The sequence below is a fragment of the Aptenodytes forsteri genome, unplaced genomic scaffold (assembly GCF_000699145.1).
Source record: "Aptenodytes forsteri isolate BGI_AS27 unplaced genomic scaffold, ASM69914v1 Scaffold326, whole genome shotgun sequence".
Lineage (NCBI taxonomy): Eukaryota > Metazoa > Chordata > Aves > Sphenisciformes > Spheniscidae > Aptenodytes > Aptenodytes forsteri.
The window spans coordinates 598,937-618,380 of NW_008795677.1; the positions used below are offsets into that span (position 1 = coordinate 598,937).

The 19,444-nt window shown below is 37.9% G+C and overlaps 1 protein-coding gene across 1 annotated transcript in view; it reads left to right on the plus strand.

Annotated features, from left to right (window-relative positions):
- The window catches only part of ANK2 (ankyrin 2), a 371,191-nt gene that overhangs the window by 322,523 nt on the left and 29,224 nt on the right, over positions 1–19,444 (plus strand). Inside the window, exons 31-39 of the mRNA XM_019472961.1 lie at positions 379–533; positions 1,490–1,701; positions 2,539–2,743; positions 4,565–4,661; positions 9,395–9,623; positions 12,120–12,245; positions 14,486–14,608; positions 16,186–16,218; positions 19,029–19,050. Coding sequence (XP_019328506.1) covers positions 379–533; positions 1,490–1,701; positions 2,539–2,743; positions 4,565–4,661; positions 9,395–9,623; positions 12,120–12,245; positions 14,486–14,608; positions 16,186–16,218; positions 19,029–19,050 — 1,202 coding nt within the window. The remainder of the gene's footprint in view (positions 1–378; positions 534–1,489; positions 1,702–2,538; positions 2,744–4,564; positions 4,662–9,394; positions 9,624–12,119; positions 12,246–14,485; positions 14,609–16,185; positions 16,219–19,028; positions 19,051–19,444) is intronic.

The following is a 19,444-nucleotide window of genomic DNA, read 5'->3' on the forward strand; positions in this document are numbered from 1 at the left end:
CATATACGTTACAGTAGATTCTCTTTGAAATGAAGTTGCACAGGTTAACCCAGACAGTAGTGACAAGTAAAATGAGCGTGAGTTTTTTATGAATTTGCAAAACAATTACCAAATTTCTAGCTAAGCTCTATTATCTTACCAAATACCATTCACACTGTGGAAAGAGGTGAATGCACTTTCTAATCTATCCTTCAGCATTTACTGGGTCCCTGTAAAAATCTAATATGTTAGTGACCTAGTAGTTTAGGATTATGCCGAAGTATTCCAGTGAAATAGGTAGAATTCCAGGTCACTTTGTAGCAGACTGAGTAGAGTTGCTGTTAATCCTGTTTCTTCCTCTCTCCCGTGTGCATTTAATGCGCTGTGTTGCTGTGCCAGGCCTGTGATTGTGGAGATTCCCCATTTTGCTGCTCTGCGTGGGAAAGAGAGAGAGCTGGTGATCCTGCGCAGTGAGAACGGGGACAGCTGGAAGGAGCATTTCTGTGAATACACTGAGGATGAACTGAATGAAATCTTGAATGGAATGGATGAAGGTATCCAGTGTGACTTTTTTTTTTCTCTTCTGCTCCTGCATTACTTCTGTAACTGGGGGTAATAGCTTTTTAGCATTTATTCTATTTAGCACCCCATGTTTGGTCCGCCCTAGAATTTCTGACACTACATTCTCCAGATATTTCCTTTCGGTCACACTGGAGCATAATCATGTTCTCAGTACAGGAGCCAGCAGAAGCACTGTGTACTTGTGCTTACTTCCCTTGCATGGTCTGCTGCAGTAGTGGGACAAAACAAAATCTACCATCACGAAGTTGAGAATAGATGCCAGACTTATGTTTTCTACTGCTCCTTTTCATAGCGTTAAACGAAAAGCTTCCATAGCAAACATCTTTCCAAAACAAGGCAATTATCATACTAATCCTTTCCAAGCAGCTACGTGTGTGGGAGGAAATGTCAGTCATGGGTACTTTTGCTTTCTGAGAGAACAGAATGGCCTTGGGGTGTCTAGGATCTGCAGAATTTGTTATTAATTTCGATGGCTTTTAAAAAAAAAAACAAAACAAAACCCAAAAGTAAACGAGCCAACTCACATACTTAAAGCTGAACTCATACTTTGATACTTTTTTGATTTGAAGTTTAGTTTCCTTGACACTACTCCAGGCCATAGTGTAAACATGTGAAGTAGAAAGGGGCTTGGACCAATCCCTTTGCTTGTTTGCCCGCTGATTTTGGGGATGCTGTCAACACGTTCTGAGTTTGCTGTCTTAAGCTCCCTTCAGTTAGTTGTCCAGTCTGTCTGTCTATTCCTTTCATGATTTCTCTGTTTTAGCTGAACTTAAAATACTGGGGTATGTTTCCTTTTCCCCTTTCATTTCCAGACAAAATACTTCTGTAAGTTGCAGTTAAACTGTGAAAAGCTTGAATGCATTTTGAAGTTCGCTGTATTGTTTCTATGAATTTCTTGTCTTCTGACCATCTTCTCTTTTGGCCTCAGTACTTGACACTCCAGAGGAGCTTGAGAAGAAACGTATCTGCCGCATCATCACCCGAGATTTCCCTCAGTACTTTGCAGTGGTATCCCGGATCAAACAGGACAGCAACCTTATCGGACCTGAGGGAGGTGTGCTGAGCAGCACTGTTGTACCACAAGTGCAGGCAGTCTTCCCAGAGGGGGCTCTGACCAAACGAATTCGCGTTGGCCTCCAGGTACAATGAAACAATTACTAGGCTTATCTTTTTTTTTTTTCTTTAGTGTAAAATCACCTTCTTTGAATGGAGAACCAGCATATTCAGCTTACCATGTTGTACGTTGCTGTCTAGAATTCTTCTAGTAAAAATAACGTTAAAAAAAAAAATCCATGCAAAAGTCAAAGCAAGCAGTAAAGCTTTGGGTATTCCAGTTAATTTAGATTCCTGTCTGTTAACTGTCTATATGATCTTGGTGATGATGATGATGATATTAGTGTAGGTCATAGAAAAATTTCTTAAATACTTCTTATGAAAGGCATCAGAGAAGTACAAAGTGCTGTAATAACTAAGTCAAATGTAGAGATTCTCAGTGTGAAGTAAACCAGCCTAACAGTTCACTACTGAAAGAGGGGGAAGCCTTTCGCCTACCTCCATGCCCTCCTCCTGCTGCATGCATCCACAACTTGCCTTGGCCAGGAGACCGTGCTTGTTGAAATCCCCTGTGAATAGCTGAATAGCTTACTAGAATAGCTCAGAGCTCGTCCTAAGAAAAAAGACAGAAGGGTGACAAGGGAATCATTTGCTACTGGTTAAGTGAATTAAATTAATGCTGTAAAAGGTCTGACAAGCACCAAGAAAGGGGATAGGAAGAGGAGGAAGGCATGGGAACGTTCAAAAAGGGAGGTCTCCCCTTCTCGCTAGCAGTCAGTTCTTACGTCTGCAGATTTTAATGGGAAATTGTGCCATTTAGTGTAAAAACCTTACAGATTTCGTGGCAATATACAGACCCAGTTCTTTACATACCGATTAAACTGTTTTCAAGTAACTATTCTGTTGTCGTCTTGCTTTGGAAAGGCTCAACCTATGCATACTGAACTTATAAAGAAGATTTTAGGCAACAAGGCTACCTTCAGTCCTATAGTCACACTGGAGCCCAGGAGAAGGAAGTTCCATAAACCCATCACGATGACGATTCCCGTCCCCAAGGCCTCCAGTGATGGGATCATGAATGGTTATGGAGGCGACACACCCACTTTAAGGTTACTATGCAGCATAACAGGTAGGATGCAAATAATAGAGTTTTTTATGTGCATCTTGAAATTGTCAGTCATCGTGGGCTGAATATGTTAAACTGATTATATGCATGGAAAGCTTGGTGAAAACCTGACTGGGATGAGAGGCTGTGAAAATAAACTACTTTCCAAACAATTACTTTATAGCAGAAATAACATTTGGTGTTTGGATTAGCAAGAGATGTGTAATATAATCATAGACTTTGGGTTTGGGTTTTTTTGCATTTTCCCTACAGTTTGTTTCTTGAGAACCAACATACCTCTGCCTAGCAGAATAAGTGTAGTACAGACATAACGTTGCAGTATGCTTCAGAGGAAAATATTGGAGTTAAATGCTTTATACTTGCTATAACTCCAAAGTGATTAGCGACTCATTCAGGCTCAGTTAAGAGGCAGAAATGAGCTGCATGCATTTATTCTGTTAATTTTCAAACTGATTTCAAATACCAACCCAATGTAAGATGCATTACACACTGAGATGTGCCAGTGAGTCATTCCGGAGAACAGGTGCTTTTACAATTTCTTGATATAAAGGTATTAGGTAGCTGCTGAAATACCAGAAACAACATCTGGTCAACAAAGAAGTATTTGCATTTCCAAGAGAGTGAAACAATGTTTATTTAAATAGAGAAGAATGGTCTCCTTTATAAAGAGGAATTTGAATAAGTTTCCTGGAGGGACAGTAAATCTGCAGGGATCCTCCAGAAAACTTCAAAAGGGAAACTGGTTCCAAGAATGCTTCACCAAAAGGAGAAAGGAGGTGTTTCCTGAAAACTAGTATTCCTTTACAGATGCAGCTCGTTTTAAGGTTTGCATAAAGACTGTGCTACATGGTCAAATGGATATCTAACAAGTCAGCTGTATACGAGAGGAGGGACAGACACGCATTCTGACTTAGCCCTGGTTATACATAGTTTTTCCTTTAGTTCTTCATACGTGTTTTATAAATATTCATAACTGCTGCTAGAAATAAACGCTTCTATTTCTGTCCTCTGGAAGCTCAGTGTGATTTTAAGGAAAACCAACTGGATGTTCTTCGCCAAAAGGTGAGGCAGGGACATATATTGAAGAACTTGAAAACGCAGCTGCAGGGTGAGAGATTGTGCCCACATTTTCAGCTGCATGGGCCAAATAGGAAGCTGGCAACGTCCGTGACAAAGAGAGCTGAAACACTTAATAGACTCATAGGAATCCAGAAGGCTCTCTATTGTACAGCACGATATGGAGGTGCTCATTTCAACTGCAAGACCTTCCAGGGAGCTTGTCAGACAGAGATTATTTCATAGGTTTTCATAGCAAGGTGCAAAAGCAATTTCTTAGTTATGTACATACTGGACCTGAGTCTTTGAATTATTTGAAAAAGTAGATTATAGAAATCATAAATTGTAGCTGTCACTATTGATAACATTATTATTGTTTCCCAAGTGTAACAATATAGGTTTAACTGCACTATATCTGGGCCAGTTTTGCCCCGCATATGTGAATAGTCTAGAAGGAACAAAAGTAATTTCTAATAAATTACATCTCTCCCCCCAAAATTCTAGCCTCTTCTAACATTTCTGGAGCTGTACTACAGGACTCATCTTTTGAAAATCATTTGGGCACTTTGTTTTCTCAGGGGAAACCCATACAATCCTACCAGCGTTAGTGGAATAACGTGGACCTAAGGAGATGGCATGGCTGGGATTATTACTGGTTTCATAGTGATTAAAAACTCAGAAGAATGTAAAATATTTCTTAGAAGCAAGAAAGTTGCAGACTTACTTCATTTTAATTTTTTTTTTTTAAATCTCTCTCTATCATTTCAGGAGGAACCACCCCTGCCCAATGGGAAGACATCACTGGAACAACACCGCTGACATTTGTTAATGAATGTGTTTCCTTCACAACAAATGTGTCTGCCAGGTACGTCTACAACAAAGCATGAGTTTTACAGTGTTATTTTCAAGTGCTTGTCATTTTTTCAACAAATACTTCCTTTAAACTATTTTAGTTTATATAGTAGAAGGAACATATGTGAACCAATTGGCCAGGTATTTTGGAGGCCCTGAGCCTCCTAGCCCAGACAGATGACGTACAAGAGCTGTAAGCACTACACTCCTTACTAGCTGTGGAAAGAAATGGATGTTCTTGTCATTTTTATCTCAGCCGTTAGTCCTTTGCAGTCAGCACCTGCTACGATCCCAGAAATGAATTAATGACATACTCATTTTTCTGAAATAGTAATCTGAGGGACAGTTCAATTTTCAGGTAGTTAGAAAAAAATCTGGTTTCATTTTCAATACCCCTTCTCTCCCAGATGCAGAATTAAGCAAGCTTCCATGGAAACAGAAATCCCTTATTTGGGTAGCTCATTATACATCTTGTAAAAGATGTTACTTCCAGAATATCCAACAAATGAGAAATCAAGCAGAAAGGCCTGTAGGTGTACCAAACTGTGATCTAGAAGAATCTCTTCCAACCATCTGTTCTTGTGATGAGACTCAACTGCTGTCTTTCTGAAAACAGAATTTCATATTTAATATGATATACATATATTTATGTATGTATTTTAGTTTGTATACTCTCTATGATTTATATCACAGAAATGCTCAAAAATCTCCTTCTCTGTAACAGGAGATGCAGTCCGTGACCTGGAAAGTGTTAAATTTAGGGTGTGTAGTCTAGCAAACAGTTACAAAAATCTTGGATAAGTTGCCCATGAAAATCAATGAATTTCCTTCAGTGCAAACATTCAGCATCCAGAGCAGTTATTACTATTAGATTAGGTTTGCTATTTAATGAAGTAATTTATTCAATGATAAATGAGTTCAGCTTTTGCAGTCCAGTCTACAGTATAACTTCAGCATTAGGTAAAATAAAGTATTATTTTTCTATACTTTCTCAGTTCAGAAATGGCTTTCTTCCCATCACGTTGGATGCTTTGCCTATGTACATTTCTTTTCCGTTCAGCTGAACATTTTTCTTTAACAGCAGTGACCACAAGAGGGAGATCTTAAAGTGTGTTTTAGCTCTCATCTGCTACCTGCAAGTGTTCTGTTTAAAGGGATAAATTAAAAATTAATTTAAGAACTAGATGTGGAGACCAGATGCAAAGTTTGAGAGGTCAAAGTCCCTAAGATTGTCAAGTCCCCAGCAGGGCTACACATGAAATACAGCCAGAATGAGGGTGACAGTTTATGGAACTACAGTCCGTATTAGTAGTGGATGTTTCCTAATCCTGATGATGACATTAAAATTGATTTCTATTGATAATGTTCTGTGTTATAGGCAGGATCCCATGTGGAGATTTTAATGGGTTCTACCTCTTCTTTTTAATCTAAGTGAATGTTCAACAGACTACTTTAACCCAAACATAATTTTAAATGCTGTTAAAGTTAGAAAATGGGATTTTTCATGTATTTACAGTCAGAGAATTAATTACCTTCTTTGCTGAAGGACAAGCTGACTTGAATTTCTTCACTTGTGCCCTGGTCTAAAAGTGCATCTGCTGAGAATTAGCTGATGCCTGACTGTTTGCTAGTGACGGTGACTTGTTTATGTATAGTTAAATCATTAATGGTGGAGAGCAATTTTCCCATTCATAAGACTAATTCTGTCCACAATGAGCTTGGGAAAGAGAGACATTTGTCTAAAATACATGCGAATTAAACTGCAGACTTTGAGGCATAGCTGTTTTCCATTTCCTGAGCTGCAGCTTTTTTAAAAATCTAGTGTCTGTTTGGGCTTCTTAGCCCCTGGTGTGTGACAGCAAATCATTTGAGCATATGGTGATTTCTCAGAGGATATAGCCTTTCCAGTTTGAGTCCGGCATAGCATAATTCTCCCACACATGAAAAGGGAAGGTATCAGCATTCAGAGCCTTTATGTACCAAACATGCTTTCTCTCTTTCAAATGTCATCAGCCTGTTTTTTAACCAGTGTGTTTGTTAAATGTTCTAAAGATAAGCACAGCATGAAATTCGCTATTATTCAACTGCAGATGAGTAAGACCAGAGAAACCACACTTGAAAGGTATGCTTTGTGGGCTATAATACCATGTAATCTACAGTAAGTAATAAGTCCCCTGTAGATTATATCAGCTTTTGAGGTGTCTTTGACCTCTCATGACTTCCGTCTCCGTCCTATGGGTGTCAAACTCGAGCATGCTTTCCACCCACACAGTGAATTTTATTTAAAAGAAATGTCATTAGCTCCACAGAGAAGCTAAATGAAGTGGTATCTGAGAAAGAAGGCAATACGTGTTACTCCTTGTAAAATGCTTGGTGCGTTTCTGCTGTTGCATTTTGGGAGTAGAAGTAAAATTATTTTAAGTGAAGGCTGTTATCTTTGCGAAATAACAATTCAATTGCCTTGACAAAGGTATAAGGAAATTCTGTTAATTTTTATTACTGGGCAATGTTGTCTCGGCCTGAATGGCCCAAAGAAAGGGTGAAGAACCTGTGGTTTTCAGTAAAGAGGAGGGTCATTTTTGACACAAGAGGACCCCTTCTGGAAGCTGAAGTTCTAGACCTGAGTTGCAATATCCGTGGTATGTCTTAAGTAACCGTGTATGTTTGATAAGTTTTGAGGTGGTTTGTTCCAATTCACATGCACTAGCAGTACTTCATAAGAGGCAGACGTTCATTTGTAATAATTATGTTAGTGAAATCAGACAACTTACAACCTTACCCTGTAATCTTAAAGATTTCTCTGTCGTGGTGGTAGCTGAATGAGATAGCAGTGGCAGCTCCTGGCTTCGCACCGTGCAGAGGAAGTAATTTATTCCAGTAGTACTTGCCTGTTGCTTTGAACATGTTTATGTTTGACTTGCGGCACGTGTGTCACAGACTGGGAACCACTGGTGTAGAAGATTCGGTGTATACATTAGAAAGATGCTGTCAGTAAAACGGCATGTTAGAAACCACGATGAAAAGTCAGTCAGTGGTGACCACAGCCTCTGCGAGGCAAGGGCAGTAGGAATCAGATGCGGACACATCTGCTTGCAGGGTCTTCAAAATACAATATGGCTCAGATACAGAAATATCTATATCACTGGTCTTTGATATGCATAACAAAAACTCACCACAAAATCAAAGTTATAAGTCCCTCACTAAATTCGCATAAGAATAATTTCTGATTTTGTGCGCAATGTTACACAGTGGACAAAATCACTTACATTCACCTAAAGACCCTCAGTTTTTGACATTGTATGTAAGGAATGTACTGCTAACCTTTAAGCTACATGGTAGAAGAAAAACAAGCGTTTGGGGCAAGGCAGCTTTATATTTCACCTGTTAGAGACGGAGGTCCAAGAACAGACCGAAGGATTAGCAACACATGCCAAAAGCCCTTTCAGTCTCCTGTTCTCATCAGTAAAATTCAGGAAACTTTCACAGCATCCCTGTCGCGTCAGAAGTTTGTACGCAGTTCACTAACACCCGAGGGTGGCATACTGATGTGTCCAGCACTTAACAAACAGGAAATTGTACAATGCCTGGGAAGATTTCAGGGGGCTAAAGAGAAAAGGATGAAATTGCCCACTCTGTAGTTTAACAATTTAGTCATAACCTGGAAGAGAAATGACAGGCTTGGCATATGACTAGATACAAGCAATTTTAGTAAGATTTTTATGGGACATTACTCTCTTCCGCATCATCAGATGTTTAGCAGCAACCAGCTGTCAAAAAGAACCTGTATTTCTCTAGATGAAATGGATCATATCTCTGTTCTCTAGATCAAATGCACATATTGCAGAGTCAGTTAGGGGAAAATCTGAACTGTACACTTCTAGTACACCCTTCTCTACTTACATTCTGCACAGAAATCAAATAATGACATGTGACAAACAAGAACAAATTCAGAGACCTTTTGGGCAGCTCTAGAAGAATAGTGATAAGATCAATCGCTATTTCAGACGTCATCAGAAACTGTTTAATGTGATGGAAAACAGAGACCACTGAGTTTATTGTCGAAGAGATATATTTCTTGGTAAAAGGCAGGAAACATTTGATCACATACTCTCACTATAAGGAATCAATTCAGATGAAAACAAAGTTTAGGCCATAGCCAACTTTTGAATAGAAGAAAAAGCATTTATTGGATACTGTGATGACTTTCCAGAATTTCTTGATTTTGGTAAGCCATCAATAATTGTTTAAATATTATAAACATGCTTATAAATGTAATATGTATCTTTCATAAACACAAAAATATGAAAAGGTTCATATATTTAAATCTTCGGAGAAGGTTTATGAGCCTGTCTGCCACAGGACAAGTGAACTTCTTAAAGCCTTTAAAAGCCAGTCATGCACCTGGAAGCAAATAAGCTTCCAGCTGAGTGAGATCTTCTCAGAAAGGCAAACCATGGCCTGGAATTTGTGCAGCAGGAGACTCTATGCATCTGGTAGTTAGGAGAGTAAGTTCTGGTCCAAATGCTTTCCCTGTTGATTTTGCTTCATGCTCCCTAATGCATAGGGGGCACCATGATCATTCTTAGGCTATTCTTCCCAAATGGTAACTATTCTTTTTACTTTATTCTGACTTGTCATGTACAATTGGTGTGGTTACCAGCTAATGCTGCCAAAACGGGAAAATACATCATTTTCTTGCTTAAATCTTTCTGTGCTGATGACACAACCCTTCCTTTTCTTTTACAGATTTTGGTTGATAGACTGTCGACAGACACAAGAATCTGTTACTTTTGCTTCCCAAGTGTACAGAGAGATTATCTGTGTCCCCTACATGGCCAAATTTGTGGTGTTTGCCAAATCACATGATCCCATTGAAGCACGGTTACGATGTTTTTGCATGACAGATGACAAGGTGGATAAAACTCTGGAACAACAAGAAAATTTTGCTGAAGTTGCCAGAAGCAGGGATGTAGAGGTACTGCACAAGAATCTTAAACAGTTTTCTCCATTTTCTAATGTCTGTTTTTAAGCCGATATTTTCTGCCTTCTGTCTGCCACAAGTACTGAAAAATAATAGTGCCAACAAATACTGACATAGTGCAATATCATGCATCATGATAAGATGGAAACTTTGACTTTTGTCAGATGTAAGGGAAAAGTAGCTGCCAGATACAAGTGATGAAATCCTATTCCCAATTGGCAATTGCCAATCTCTTAGTCCACAGGGCTGGTGGCAAGGTTAGCTGTATTCAGCTGACTGCATTTGGGTCTTCCTGGGTCAGTCTACCAAGGTGGAAGGTAATTGTGTGTTTCACCCGCAAGGAAATCCAATCAGCTGGTTATCAGAAGTTAGAAAGGAATTCCCTGTCTGACTTTGGTAATACTGTTTTTTGCTTTCTCCGTAGCATTATCGGCATTCAAATGGGGCATCCAGTGTGTTCTCAGGGCAGTCCTCGGCAATTAAAGAAATAGGTAGCAGGAACCTTAAGCTGGGTTCAAGGAGAGAGTGGGCTGGCTGAGTCTGAGCTCTCTGTTATGGGACTAAGGCTTAGAAAACCTATAGGACAAAACTGAATTGAAAGAATTTGGTTTCCCAAGATGCTTTTTTATGGTGGACCTGTTAAACAGCTGTACTTAGAAACTGGACTGATTTTATGCTAGGAAATCAGGTAATAAAATGATGTTGGGGGTTACCATTTAGTCCCTCAGTTTCAGGTTCTTTGTCCTTCCTTTTCTCTGGTGTCAGGTTCAGCATTTTTTTAATTCAGATTCAGAACTAGAGCAGCTACTGCCAACTACGTATTATGAAATCTATTTGAGATGGCTAGTTACGCAAGCAGGAGGCATTGCCCATGGCTTTTATTAAACAAAATGCAATAGTTTGTAATAATTTTGCATAGCTTGGCTGGGGTTTCAGGTGCACAGCAAGGCTAAAGACTTAAGTCACTCAACAGCGAGCTGAGAGGTAGCAGATAGGTGTTGTAAATGGACTTTTTCCTCAGTTAGCCTAAAACTAAGTTCTATGGATGCAGGCTTAGCCCTAAGTTCAATCCAAGTACCTCATAGCCATTTCTGTGGTGGTCCACAGCGATTACTTAGTTTTAACTAGCTCTGTAGCAAACTGCCAGGAGACACCTTGAATTTTTTAGTTACTAACTTCCTCTTAGAGGAATGTCTGGGTAAAGATGAGTTTTGAGGGTGGTGTTCTCTACTGAACTGTTACATTCCTGAGCTTGATGCTAAGTGGGTATTGCGAGAAAAGGGGAGATAGTCAAAGCCAAAAAGGACAGGTAAATCTCAACTGCCAGTAACTCTGTGAATGAATATCACCAACCAAAAAGGCAGTCAACAGCAGTCACGTTTTGTCAGCTTCTTTGCATACCGAGAAGTTAAACTAGCAGGTTTGGTTAATATTCTGCTTTACAAAAAAAAAATTAAATCTGTTGCTGAACAGGCAAAAGCTTTCCTATGTGGAATCCAGCAAACTGCCTGCTAAATGCAGTTTTTTCTGGCTCTGTCAGCTTCCTCAGAAGGGATGACAAATTGAAAGTTCTTTAACTACATGCATGGCATATTCTTCTGCTTAGTATGGTCTCTTTTCCATGAGAATCCCACCTTTAAGAAATTTGTCCTCGCTGTTTCTGAAGCTCTGACAGGCATTTCTTGTGCAGAGCAGCTAGATAAAATATGGGCTTATAAAACTGAATGACAAGGCTGAATTTCTGGAAAGTAAGGATGAGACGTTAATGTATTGGCAGTTTGAAGGGAACATCTCCAAAACTGGTAAGCTGAGATTTAAACGTGTGGAGGGGCCATAACAATAGCAATCCAAAGACGTAGGCAGTATCATTATATAGGCACTTCAGAGAGGCATTTACTTGAGGCCTGACTTTCAAAAGCTTTTACAAATCCAGCTGAAATAAATAGAATCTACTGATATACACTGTCTTTGCCTGCTGCAACAGACTGTGTTAACTAACACATAGTTAATCTAATTTAGAAAGTTTTTGCATTGGCAAAAAGGTCCTCTGCAACTTCATGATATTCCCAGACTGGCTTATTATCGTACCAGTCAAAACAAGGACTTTTGATTTGATTGCTGAAGAAAATATTTCTTTGACTGTTATGGTGAGGCCAGGTTAGCAAAGTATGCTAAAATTAGAGCCAATAAAAAATCCAAATTAAAATATAGATTGAGAATTTGCCCAGATTCATGACACTGAATACTCATTTTGTCATTTATAGCGTCATGCTATTGTTACTGAATTAACAATTTGTCCCATTTGGAATTTAATAATGTGAAATGTTTCCACAGATTTTAGTTAACTGTGCATAGCAAATCTTGTAAATGCTGACAAGCCCTAGCAATTTAAGAAATTGATCGAAACTACCGTAGAATTATGCTTAGGAAGACATCCTAACCACCTCACTGTGATTAATTGCTGCTTTGCTTCTTTTTCATTTCCAATAGGTATTGGAAGGAAAACCCATCTATGTTGACTGCTTTGGCAATTTGGTGCCACTAACAAAGAGTGGGCAACATCATATATTCAGTTTTTTTGCCTTCAAAGAGAATAGACTTCCTCTGTTTGTTAAGGTAATGTTGTAATATGAGCTATGGATTGTATTTTTATTTTTTGCCTACTTCTGAGTATACAATAAACTTAGCAGACTGAACAGTTCCAAATTATTTTATGATAATGGATTAAATGTTGACTTGGGTAGTCAAAACAACCAGCAGTGGCTACCTAAAATTTAGTAAATTTTTTCTCTAAATGTAATTATCTGTGCCTGTGTTCTGCTATATATGCATGTGTCCACAGCATTCTTTCAGACACCAGAATGGTACTTCTAGGAATCCTGTTCTCTATTTAATAATCTAAAGAGCTGATCAAGTTTGATCTTGTTTGTTTTTCTGTATCATGGTTCAATATATTGCAGGAAAAAATGCGGGAACTGCAAAAAAGTGTCAGAAAACATTGTAGAATTGGCAGAAATCTATCAAAATATGATCATTGTACCCTACACTTGTAAATATGCATATGGCTGTAAATACAGATATAACTGTTCTTCAACCAATCATCCTCCCTTCAGTAGCAGTACAAAACTTCCTTATGCATATGGTAAATACAGATATAACTGTTCTTCAACCACCAAAAGAAAAGCATGGCTCCTTTTTGGATATTTCAAGTTATGATTTTACCATATTTTTGAGAACAAAGGAAAAAGGAAGTAATTAATTTTGATAAATTCCCAACTGTAACCTAATTTTATCCCCGTAGTGTATTTTACTGTGCTATTCTATTTTAAAAACTTTTACATGAGTAGGAGTGTAAAACAAAAGCCAAAACAAAGACTCCGTTCATCCAAAATTAACTAATACTTTAGCTACAGAGCCAGTGACATAAACGCCATGGCCCACGGGGCTCATCTGTGTCGTTCACGAGATCTGCAGGGAGCAGTAAGTCGTGTAAAAAAGCGCTCTCACTGTGGTCTGTGCTAGCAGCAGAGAGGGCTGCTGGCACCCAGCCTCCATCACCTTCTCTTCTGGAGAGAGAGATTCAGAGGGCACTGCAAACCTCTTCCCACAAACTTTTCCTTCTACTGGGACATCCCGACTACAACGGAGTACACTATTACCATTACATAAAGCAGTTGTAGAGAAATGCTTTATGAATGGAAACATCCAAAAAGTGGAGAAAATCAAGCCACTCCCTCATTGTGTTAAATTTGCTGCATGCTGCTAGACAACTTTTAAACTCTCTCCCTCCTTTCCAGCAGTATTTTGTAAGCTTGTTTTAATTCAGAACTTTATCTATGCCACCACCTGCCTTTGGCTCGGCATATTTTTCTCCATGATGGATATTTCAAAATACGTTCAAAAACGTGCGTGTCTTCACATCTTGTATTTTCAATCTGATAAAGTTAATACACATGTATCTAATTGTGTCATTTTATCAGTTCAGAAAACTAAGAATGAGGTAATGCCTTCCGTTGTATTTCGTCTGCGATATCGTACGTAATCCTCCTGACATTATGTACAAAAGCTAAAAACTACACCACCAGTATCTTAAGTTCTAAGTGCTTACACTTAGAACAGTTGTTTCTGCTAACAACTGTGAAAGAGATTTTTCTAAGTTTCACTGCAAAATCTTAAAGTATGGCATGATGTAGTATCTTTTGTAGATAATAATGGTTGCACCTATAAATATATTCCAGCAAATTTCTTAATTCTAAGACTAGGATTTATCAATACATTTGAGAAAAGATTTTGCAAGAGAAGAAATTTTAAGTGTAATCTTTCACTGTTTTCAGGCACTCGGCCAAAAGAGTAGCCAAACGAACAAACACAATATTTAATACTAAAATGATGAGCAAAGAGTTATCGCTAACATCAGCATAAATATGTATTCTTGCCATATGGGGGAAAACGACTTAGTTCCTTTTGTCACCTAATACAAAATGAGTCTCTGTAACGACCGTAAAGTTTGGGGACCGTTTCAGTGAAAAATGGGTATTGTAAGTTATCACAGAAGCCCAATCATACTGGAACGTCTCTGCTCTTTTAAGACTGTGATTGCAGCGTTAGGACTGCCTTCTGTAAACAAGTTTCTAATGTGCAAGCTTGTGTCTTCTCTTGCTTTGACACACAAATACATCCATACGTACATTTACAAACAAGTAGGAAAAAAGAAAGACAACACATTATTTTTGCCTACGTGGACTTTTTCTCCCACATCTAGCCTCTTTCTGCTACATGGTTTTGAGTGGCACAAGTAGATCATACAGCAAAACAGCAAAATAACAGATTAAATGTCTGTATGTTTGCTCTACCAGGTGCGAGATACCACTCAAGAACCCTGTGGACGATTATCATTCATGAAGGAGCCAAAATCTACAAGAGGCCTCGTTCATCAAGCCATATGTAATTTAAACATCACTTTACCCATTTACACAAAGGTACTGTGAAATTACACCGATCTACAGTCATCAGCATTATAATATAAGCAAGAAATGAGTAGGAGGGCAAAATATTGTTAAAGCTTTGTAGTCAGGTATTTTGAAGAAGAATAAATACCACCCAAGGGCTTTCAGTTTCTTGGGTTTGCTACTCTTAATGCCAGTGTTCAAAGATGTCACCGAATATTTTCTGAGGACTCAGAAGAGATGACAGAAGGGAGGTGAAAATCCAGTTTGCACTACATAGCTCCCATGGTTTTGTTTGGTGTTGCACAAGACCTATGCTAATCTTATTTCCCACAGAAGTTTTACCCAGATTCTGTTCAGGGGTGAGACAGATCTGGGACTCAGTGAGTACCTCTAGGTTATTTTTTTTTGTTTTACCAAAGACTTCCCACACTGTCTAACCGTGTCTTGTGACACCTCTCTGGAAGTGAAGTTACCGTTCATACCTGTTTCACAAAGTGTAAGGATAATGTCTGTAGATCATATGATGTTCTTAAGGTAAGAATTACAGAAGGACTGAAAACTATTTGTCATTTTTTTTCATTTGCCAATTTGAAAGTTAATGGGCTTTGCAGTAGCATTTTTAGCTAACTGCCTTGTTTATCTGTGGTGATGGTGATAAAAATGTAGCAGACTTGAGCTCTAGAGTTTGGAAAGTTTATAGCAGCGTCAAAAATATTTTCTTAGACTAGATGTTAATATTACATTGACTTTTGACACTGACTTTTCTTCCTACGTCTGATCAAATCTTTCAAGAATCTATGAGTACGTCACATCGTGTAAATGGTCTTTCTTCAGATTATTGTTATAACTTAAGTTATTAATGTGCCTGGGGAAGAAAATGGTCCGATATCAAGGGCAGGAAAAGGAGAGGAAAACTCTAGTATGAGTTAGTATTTATAAATAACAAGATTGAGACCAGTTGAATTCTCATAAATCATGGGAGTGCCCTTGATTTCTGTTTAAGTGAGATCAGATATTAAGAAGCATTTGTTTTCTTAGAAAGAGTCAGTTTATTGCTATTCTGTGATAACTTGGATTTTTTACTGTCTCTGTCAGAGCTGCATGCCTTTTAGGAATGTTTTGGGCTGTTTGCCCAAAATCTTGCCTGTTGGTGTTCATTTTTTCTCAGCATTTTTAGCATACAATATAATCTTTTTTTATAGCATTTTTGTACAATTTAAAAATACCACATCTCAACATACTTTAATTTTAAATACGTAACGTTCTTAACTATTTTAAGTATTTACTTGTGCTAATTTATGGGTGCAAAAGCATGTATATATTTTAATTTTTGGTACAAATAAGGATCACTAGAAGTCTAACACCCAGAAGCAACTTTTCTGTTTGTAATTTGCTTGGTTCTATAGCTTTTTGTGTTTTAAACTGACAGTTTAGATTTTTGATGCTTTTTCACATGAGAAATCAATTGCAGAAACTTACTGCCTTTTCTTCTTTTCTGTTAAACGTTGTCAGAAGTTATTTTTTCCTACTGTTTTCTTCTAAAAAATGTGCATTTTGCCTGCTCTGTTTTTCCCTTCTCTTTTTGCATGGCATTTTGGAACTGAAAGGAATCAGAATCAGATCAAGAACAAGAAGAAGAGGTAATGTTGCTATAACAGCACGTTATTGCTTATGCATACTACTAACAGATATACTAATACAACTAAGATATAGCTTGGAAGATTAAATCTGTAGTGAAACAGGCATATCAATCATTAGCTCAGTGCTACAAAAACAATGAAGAGGACTGCACTTACAAGGATCTTGCACAGGCTCACTTTTGGAATTTACTGAGTTTAACTTCCCCTACATTAAAATTAAAGTTTTACTGATTCAGATGCACTGATTTTGGAGGTGTATAATAGTTCATTTTGCTATCATTCCGTAATAATTTAAAAACTATTTTGCTCAAGAATAAGCCATACAAGTGTATTGCTTTAAGCTTTATTCTCTGCAGCACAAAAAAGGGGAAATGGGATTGTTTTTTCTGATTCTGAGAACCATCCCGCATGCTAAAAATAACATAGGGTTGCTACTAGACTTGTCTAAAGGATTCAGAACCAGTGGATCATTGGCATAGTATACTTTTTACTAATACCCCTAAGCACAGTCTTAATATGCTTCCTGTAGTTAGTGGTGGTGGGTTGGGGGGAACGGAGGCAGAGGAACAGACCTAAATACAACGGTTACCTCCATCAGCGAGTTCCCCGCTGTTGGGGAGAGTCTGCGACCAGATTGCAATTGAACGCACTACCTGTATACCTGAAAGGGCTGCAATTCACAAATCTTGTCCGTTTATAACGTCCAATAGACTGGATCTTACAGATTTCTGAGTTGGATTACTGAAGTCCAGTACAGAATCAGTGTTAACCCAGAAGTTACAAGTAAGTTTACCCCAAGTGAAAGGTGTGGAGTTTTCATCTTTAGCGTAAACTGAATTGCATCTTGATGGAGACATGTGGCCAACTCCCCGCTACGTTCTCAGCCCCGTTCTGGCCGTTATAGATGTTTCTTAAGGTCTGACCCCAACATGAATGAGTAACATTAGAAAAGCAACCCCACATTTTGATAATGTCCAGCTGTTGGAAACAAGTAAAGAGTGCCAGCACTGTGAGAACAGCCTGCTCCCCAAAGACGATGGACATCTTTTCCATGAACTGCAAAACGGACTTCAGAAGTTTTGTTGCACGGATTGCAGTTTCCTACTATCATTACAGAAATATTTACCACTCCTATTTCAGTGCTGAAATATAGGCGCTGTCAAGTGAAAACATGGCCAAAGTTTTTAAGCTAATTCCCACTATATTCATTCAGAAGGTAACGTTTCTTATCAGGTGATCATTCAGTTTTGTACCAAAAGCACGAAACTAATTCTTTTAGCCTCTGTGATGCTGTTTATGCATTCCCAGTGAAGTCCCCAAAAGTTGTTTTTAACAAATCTATGCTTTATAAAAGCAGTGTAAAGGCTATTGGAAAATTATTTTTCCACACGTTGATGACTTCTTCTATTTTTACATGAGAAACTAAAGCACAAAAAGACAAGCTCATTGATGGCTAAAATAATACTGATTATTATGCTGTCATAATTCCAGGCTGATCTGGAGGAACTTAAAGTAAGGGGAATTAAAGTGTCCTAGGGATCTTAGGTTACCATGTAGGGCAATCTGTGCATCAGAGGAATTCATACTATTATGGATCTGTAAAACACACTGCTAAGTGTGAAGTTTAATAATGTGAGCCTAAATGATTGCAAGGCACGTGTGAACATGAAAGTGTTGCCAGTGATTTACTTGTATTCATTTTCAGTTTGTGAAAAAGCAAGACTCAGTAACATCTTAACTGAGACAATATATTGCATTTATCTTTATAAAGAATACTTTTAAACAAGTAAAACCTTTTCAACACTCACTAAAGAACTATCTTGGGGGCTTTAACATACACAGTATATTGTATCAACAGTACTGCACAGCTGATTTTCATTCCTCACAGTCATCCTCCCACCACAAGTTTGTATAGGAAATTAGATGTTTAGTGCTACTTCTAACTTTGCATACTTTTACATATCCAAATTTACACAACAAAAGTCTGTTCTTGCTCATGTGGACAAATGATTGTGCTAGCAGAACTGAAAAAAAGTCAAACTACAAGGCAACTTCAAAAATTTGCTTCTTGAATTTTCATAGTCTGACATTGCTTTTTTTTTTTAATGGTTTTTGGCAAGGGCTGTGTTTTCTTTTGAGTAACAGTAAAATTACATGGCTTTTTCAATCTCTACCCAAATACACTCTGAAAAATCCAAAAGATGGCCTCTGAGGGCCATCACTGCTTCCATTTAGAGGTATCAATAGCTGTTAGCGGCATCAGGTCCTAGTTCTTGCCGTAGGCAGCAGCAAGTCTGCACTCATTTCTGCACCTGCTTTTCACCGTCACAAAGTACAGAGGCAAAAATGCAAACCGTGATCTCAGAATGAAGGTGTACAATGAAACTATGTGTAAAGCATACTAGTTGCCCTGCAGATGGGACATAGGCCTTCAGGTGACCATATTGGACTTTTTTGCTTTAGACGGGAAGAAATAAATGAAGAACAATGCAACAACATACTCAGTAATACAAAGGTCTGGGTCCTCTATACTGCTGGTCGCATTTAAAGAAAATACATTGCAACATTTTGCATCTACTATTGACCATAACTATAGCAAAGTAACCATTTTTCTGTTATTAGAAACACTAAATAAATTAAGCCATGCTTTTACCGTTATTTTAAACACATTCTTGGTTCCATTTAAGTCAGTGAATCTGTGTGTCTCCATACATCTAGTGGATTTGACTCAACCTGTGCTACTTCGCTAGTGACTTTACATGTATTGATTATATTCTAACTTTTAAATTTCCCCCTTTTTTCTCTTCCAGGTTGATATGACTTCAGAAAAAAGTAAGATTTTCTTTTTTTCTTTTTTTTTTAAATGTTATAATGCAGTTTGTATGAAAGATGGTTAAGAATAAAGATAAGCATGAAAGAGAGCTAAGCTTTAACTGCTATTGCTAATAACATCAATACTTTAAAAATGTAATAGAAAACAATTTAATACGAAAGCAGCTATCCAATTAAGTACATTTTAATATATAAATTAACAAGTAATACAGTTTAAAACAGTTCATCTAAGCATTTACTTTCCTTTGACATCCCTAGTGATCCCGCTATTGCTATTTTGCTTGTATGAATGCTCATCCCTCCATTTTTTTGTTTTGTCCATTTGTTGACACACATTGTTGCCTCATGTTTGAGATAAATGACAGTATCACTTTTAATGAAAACGTAATTAATA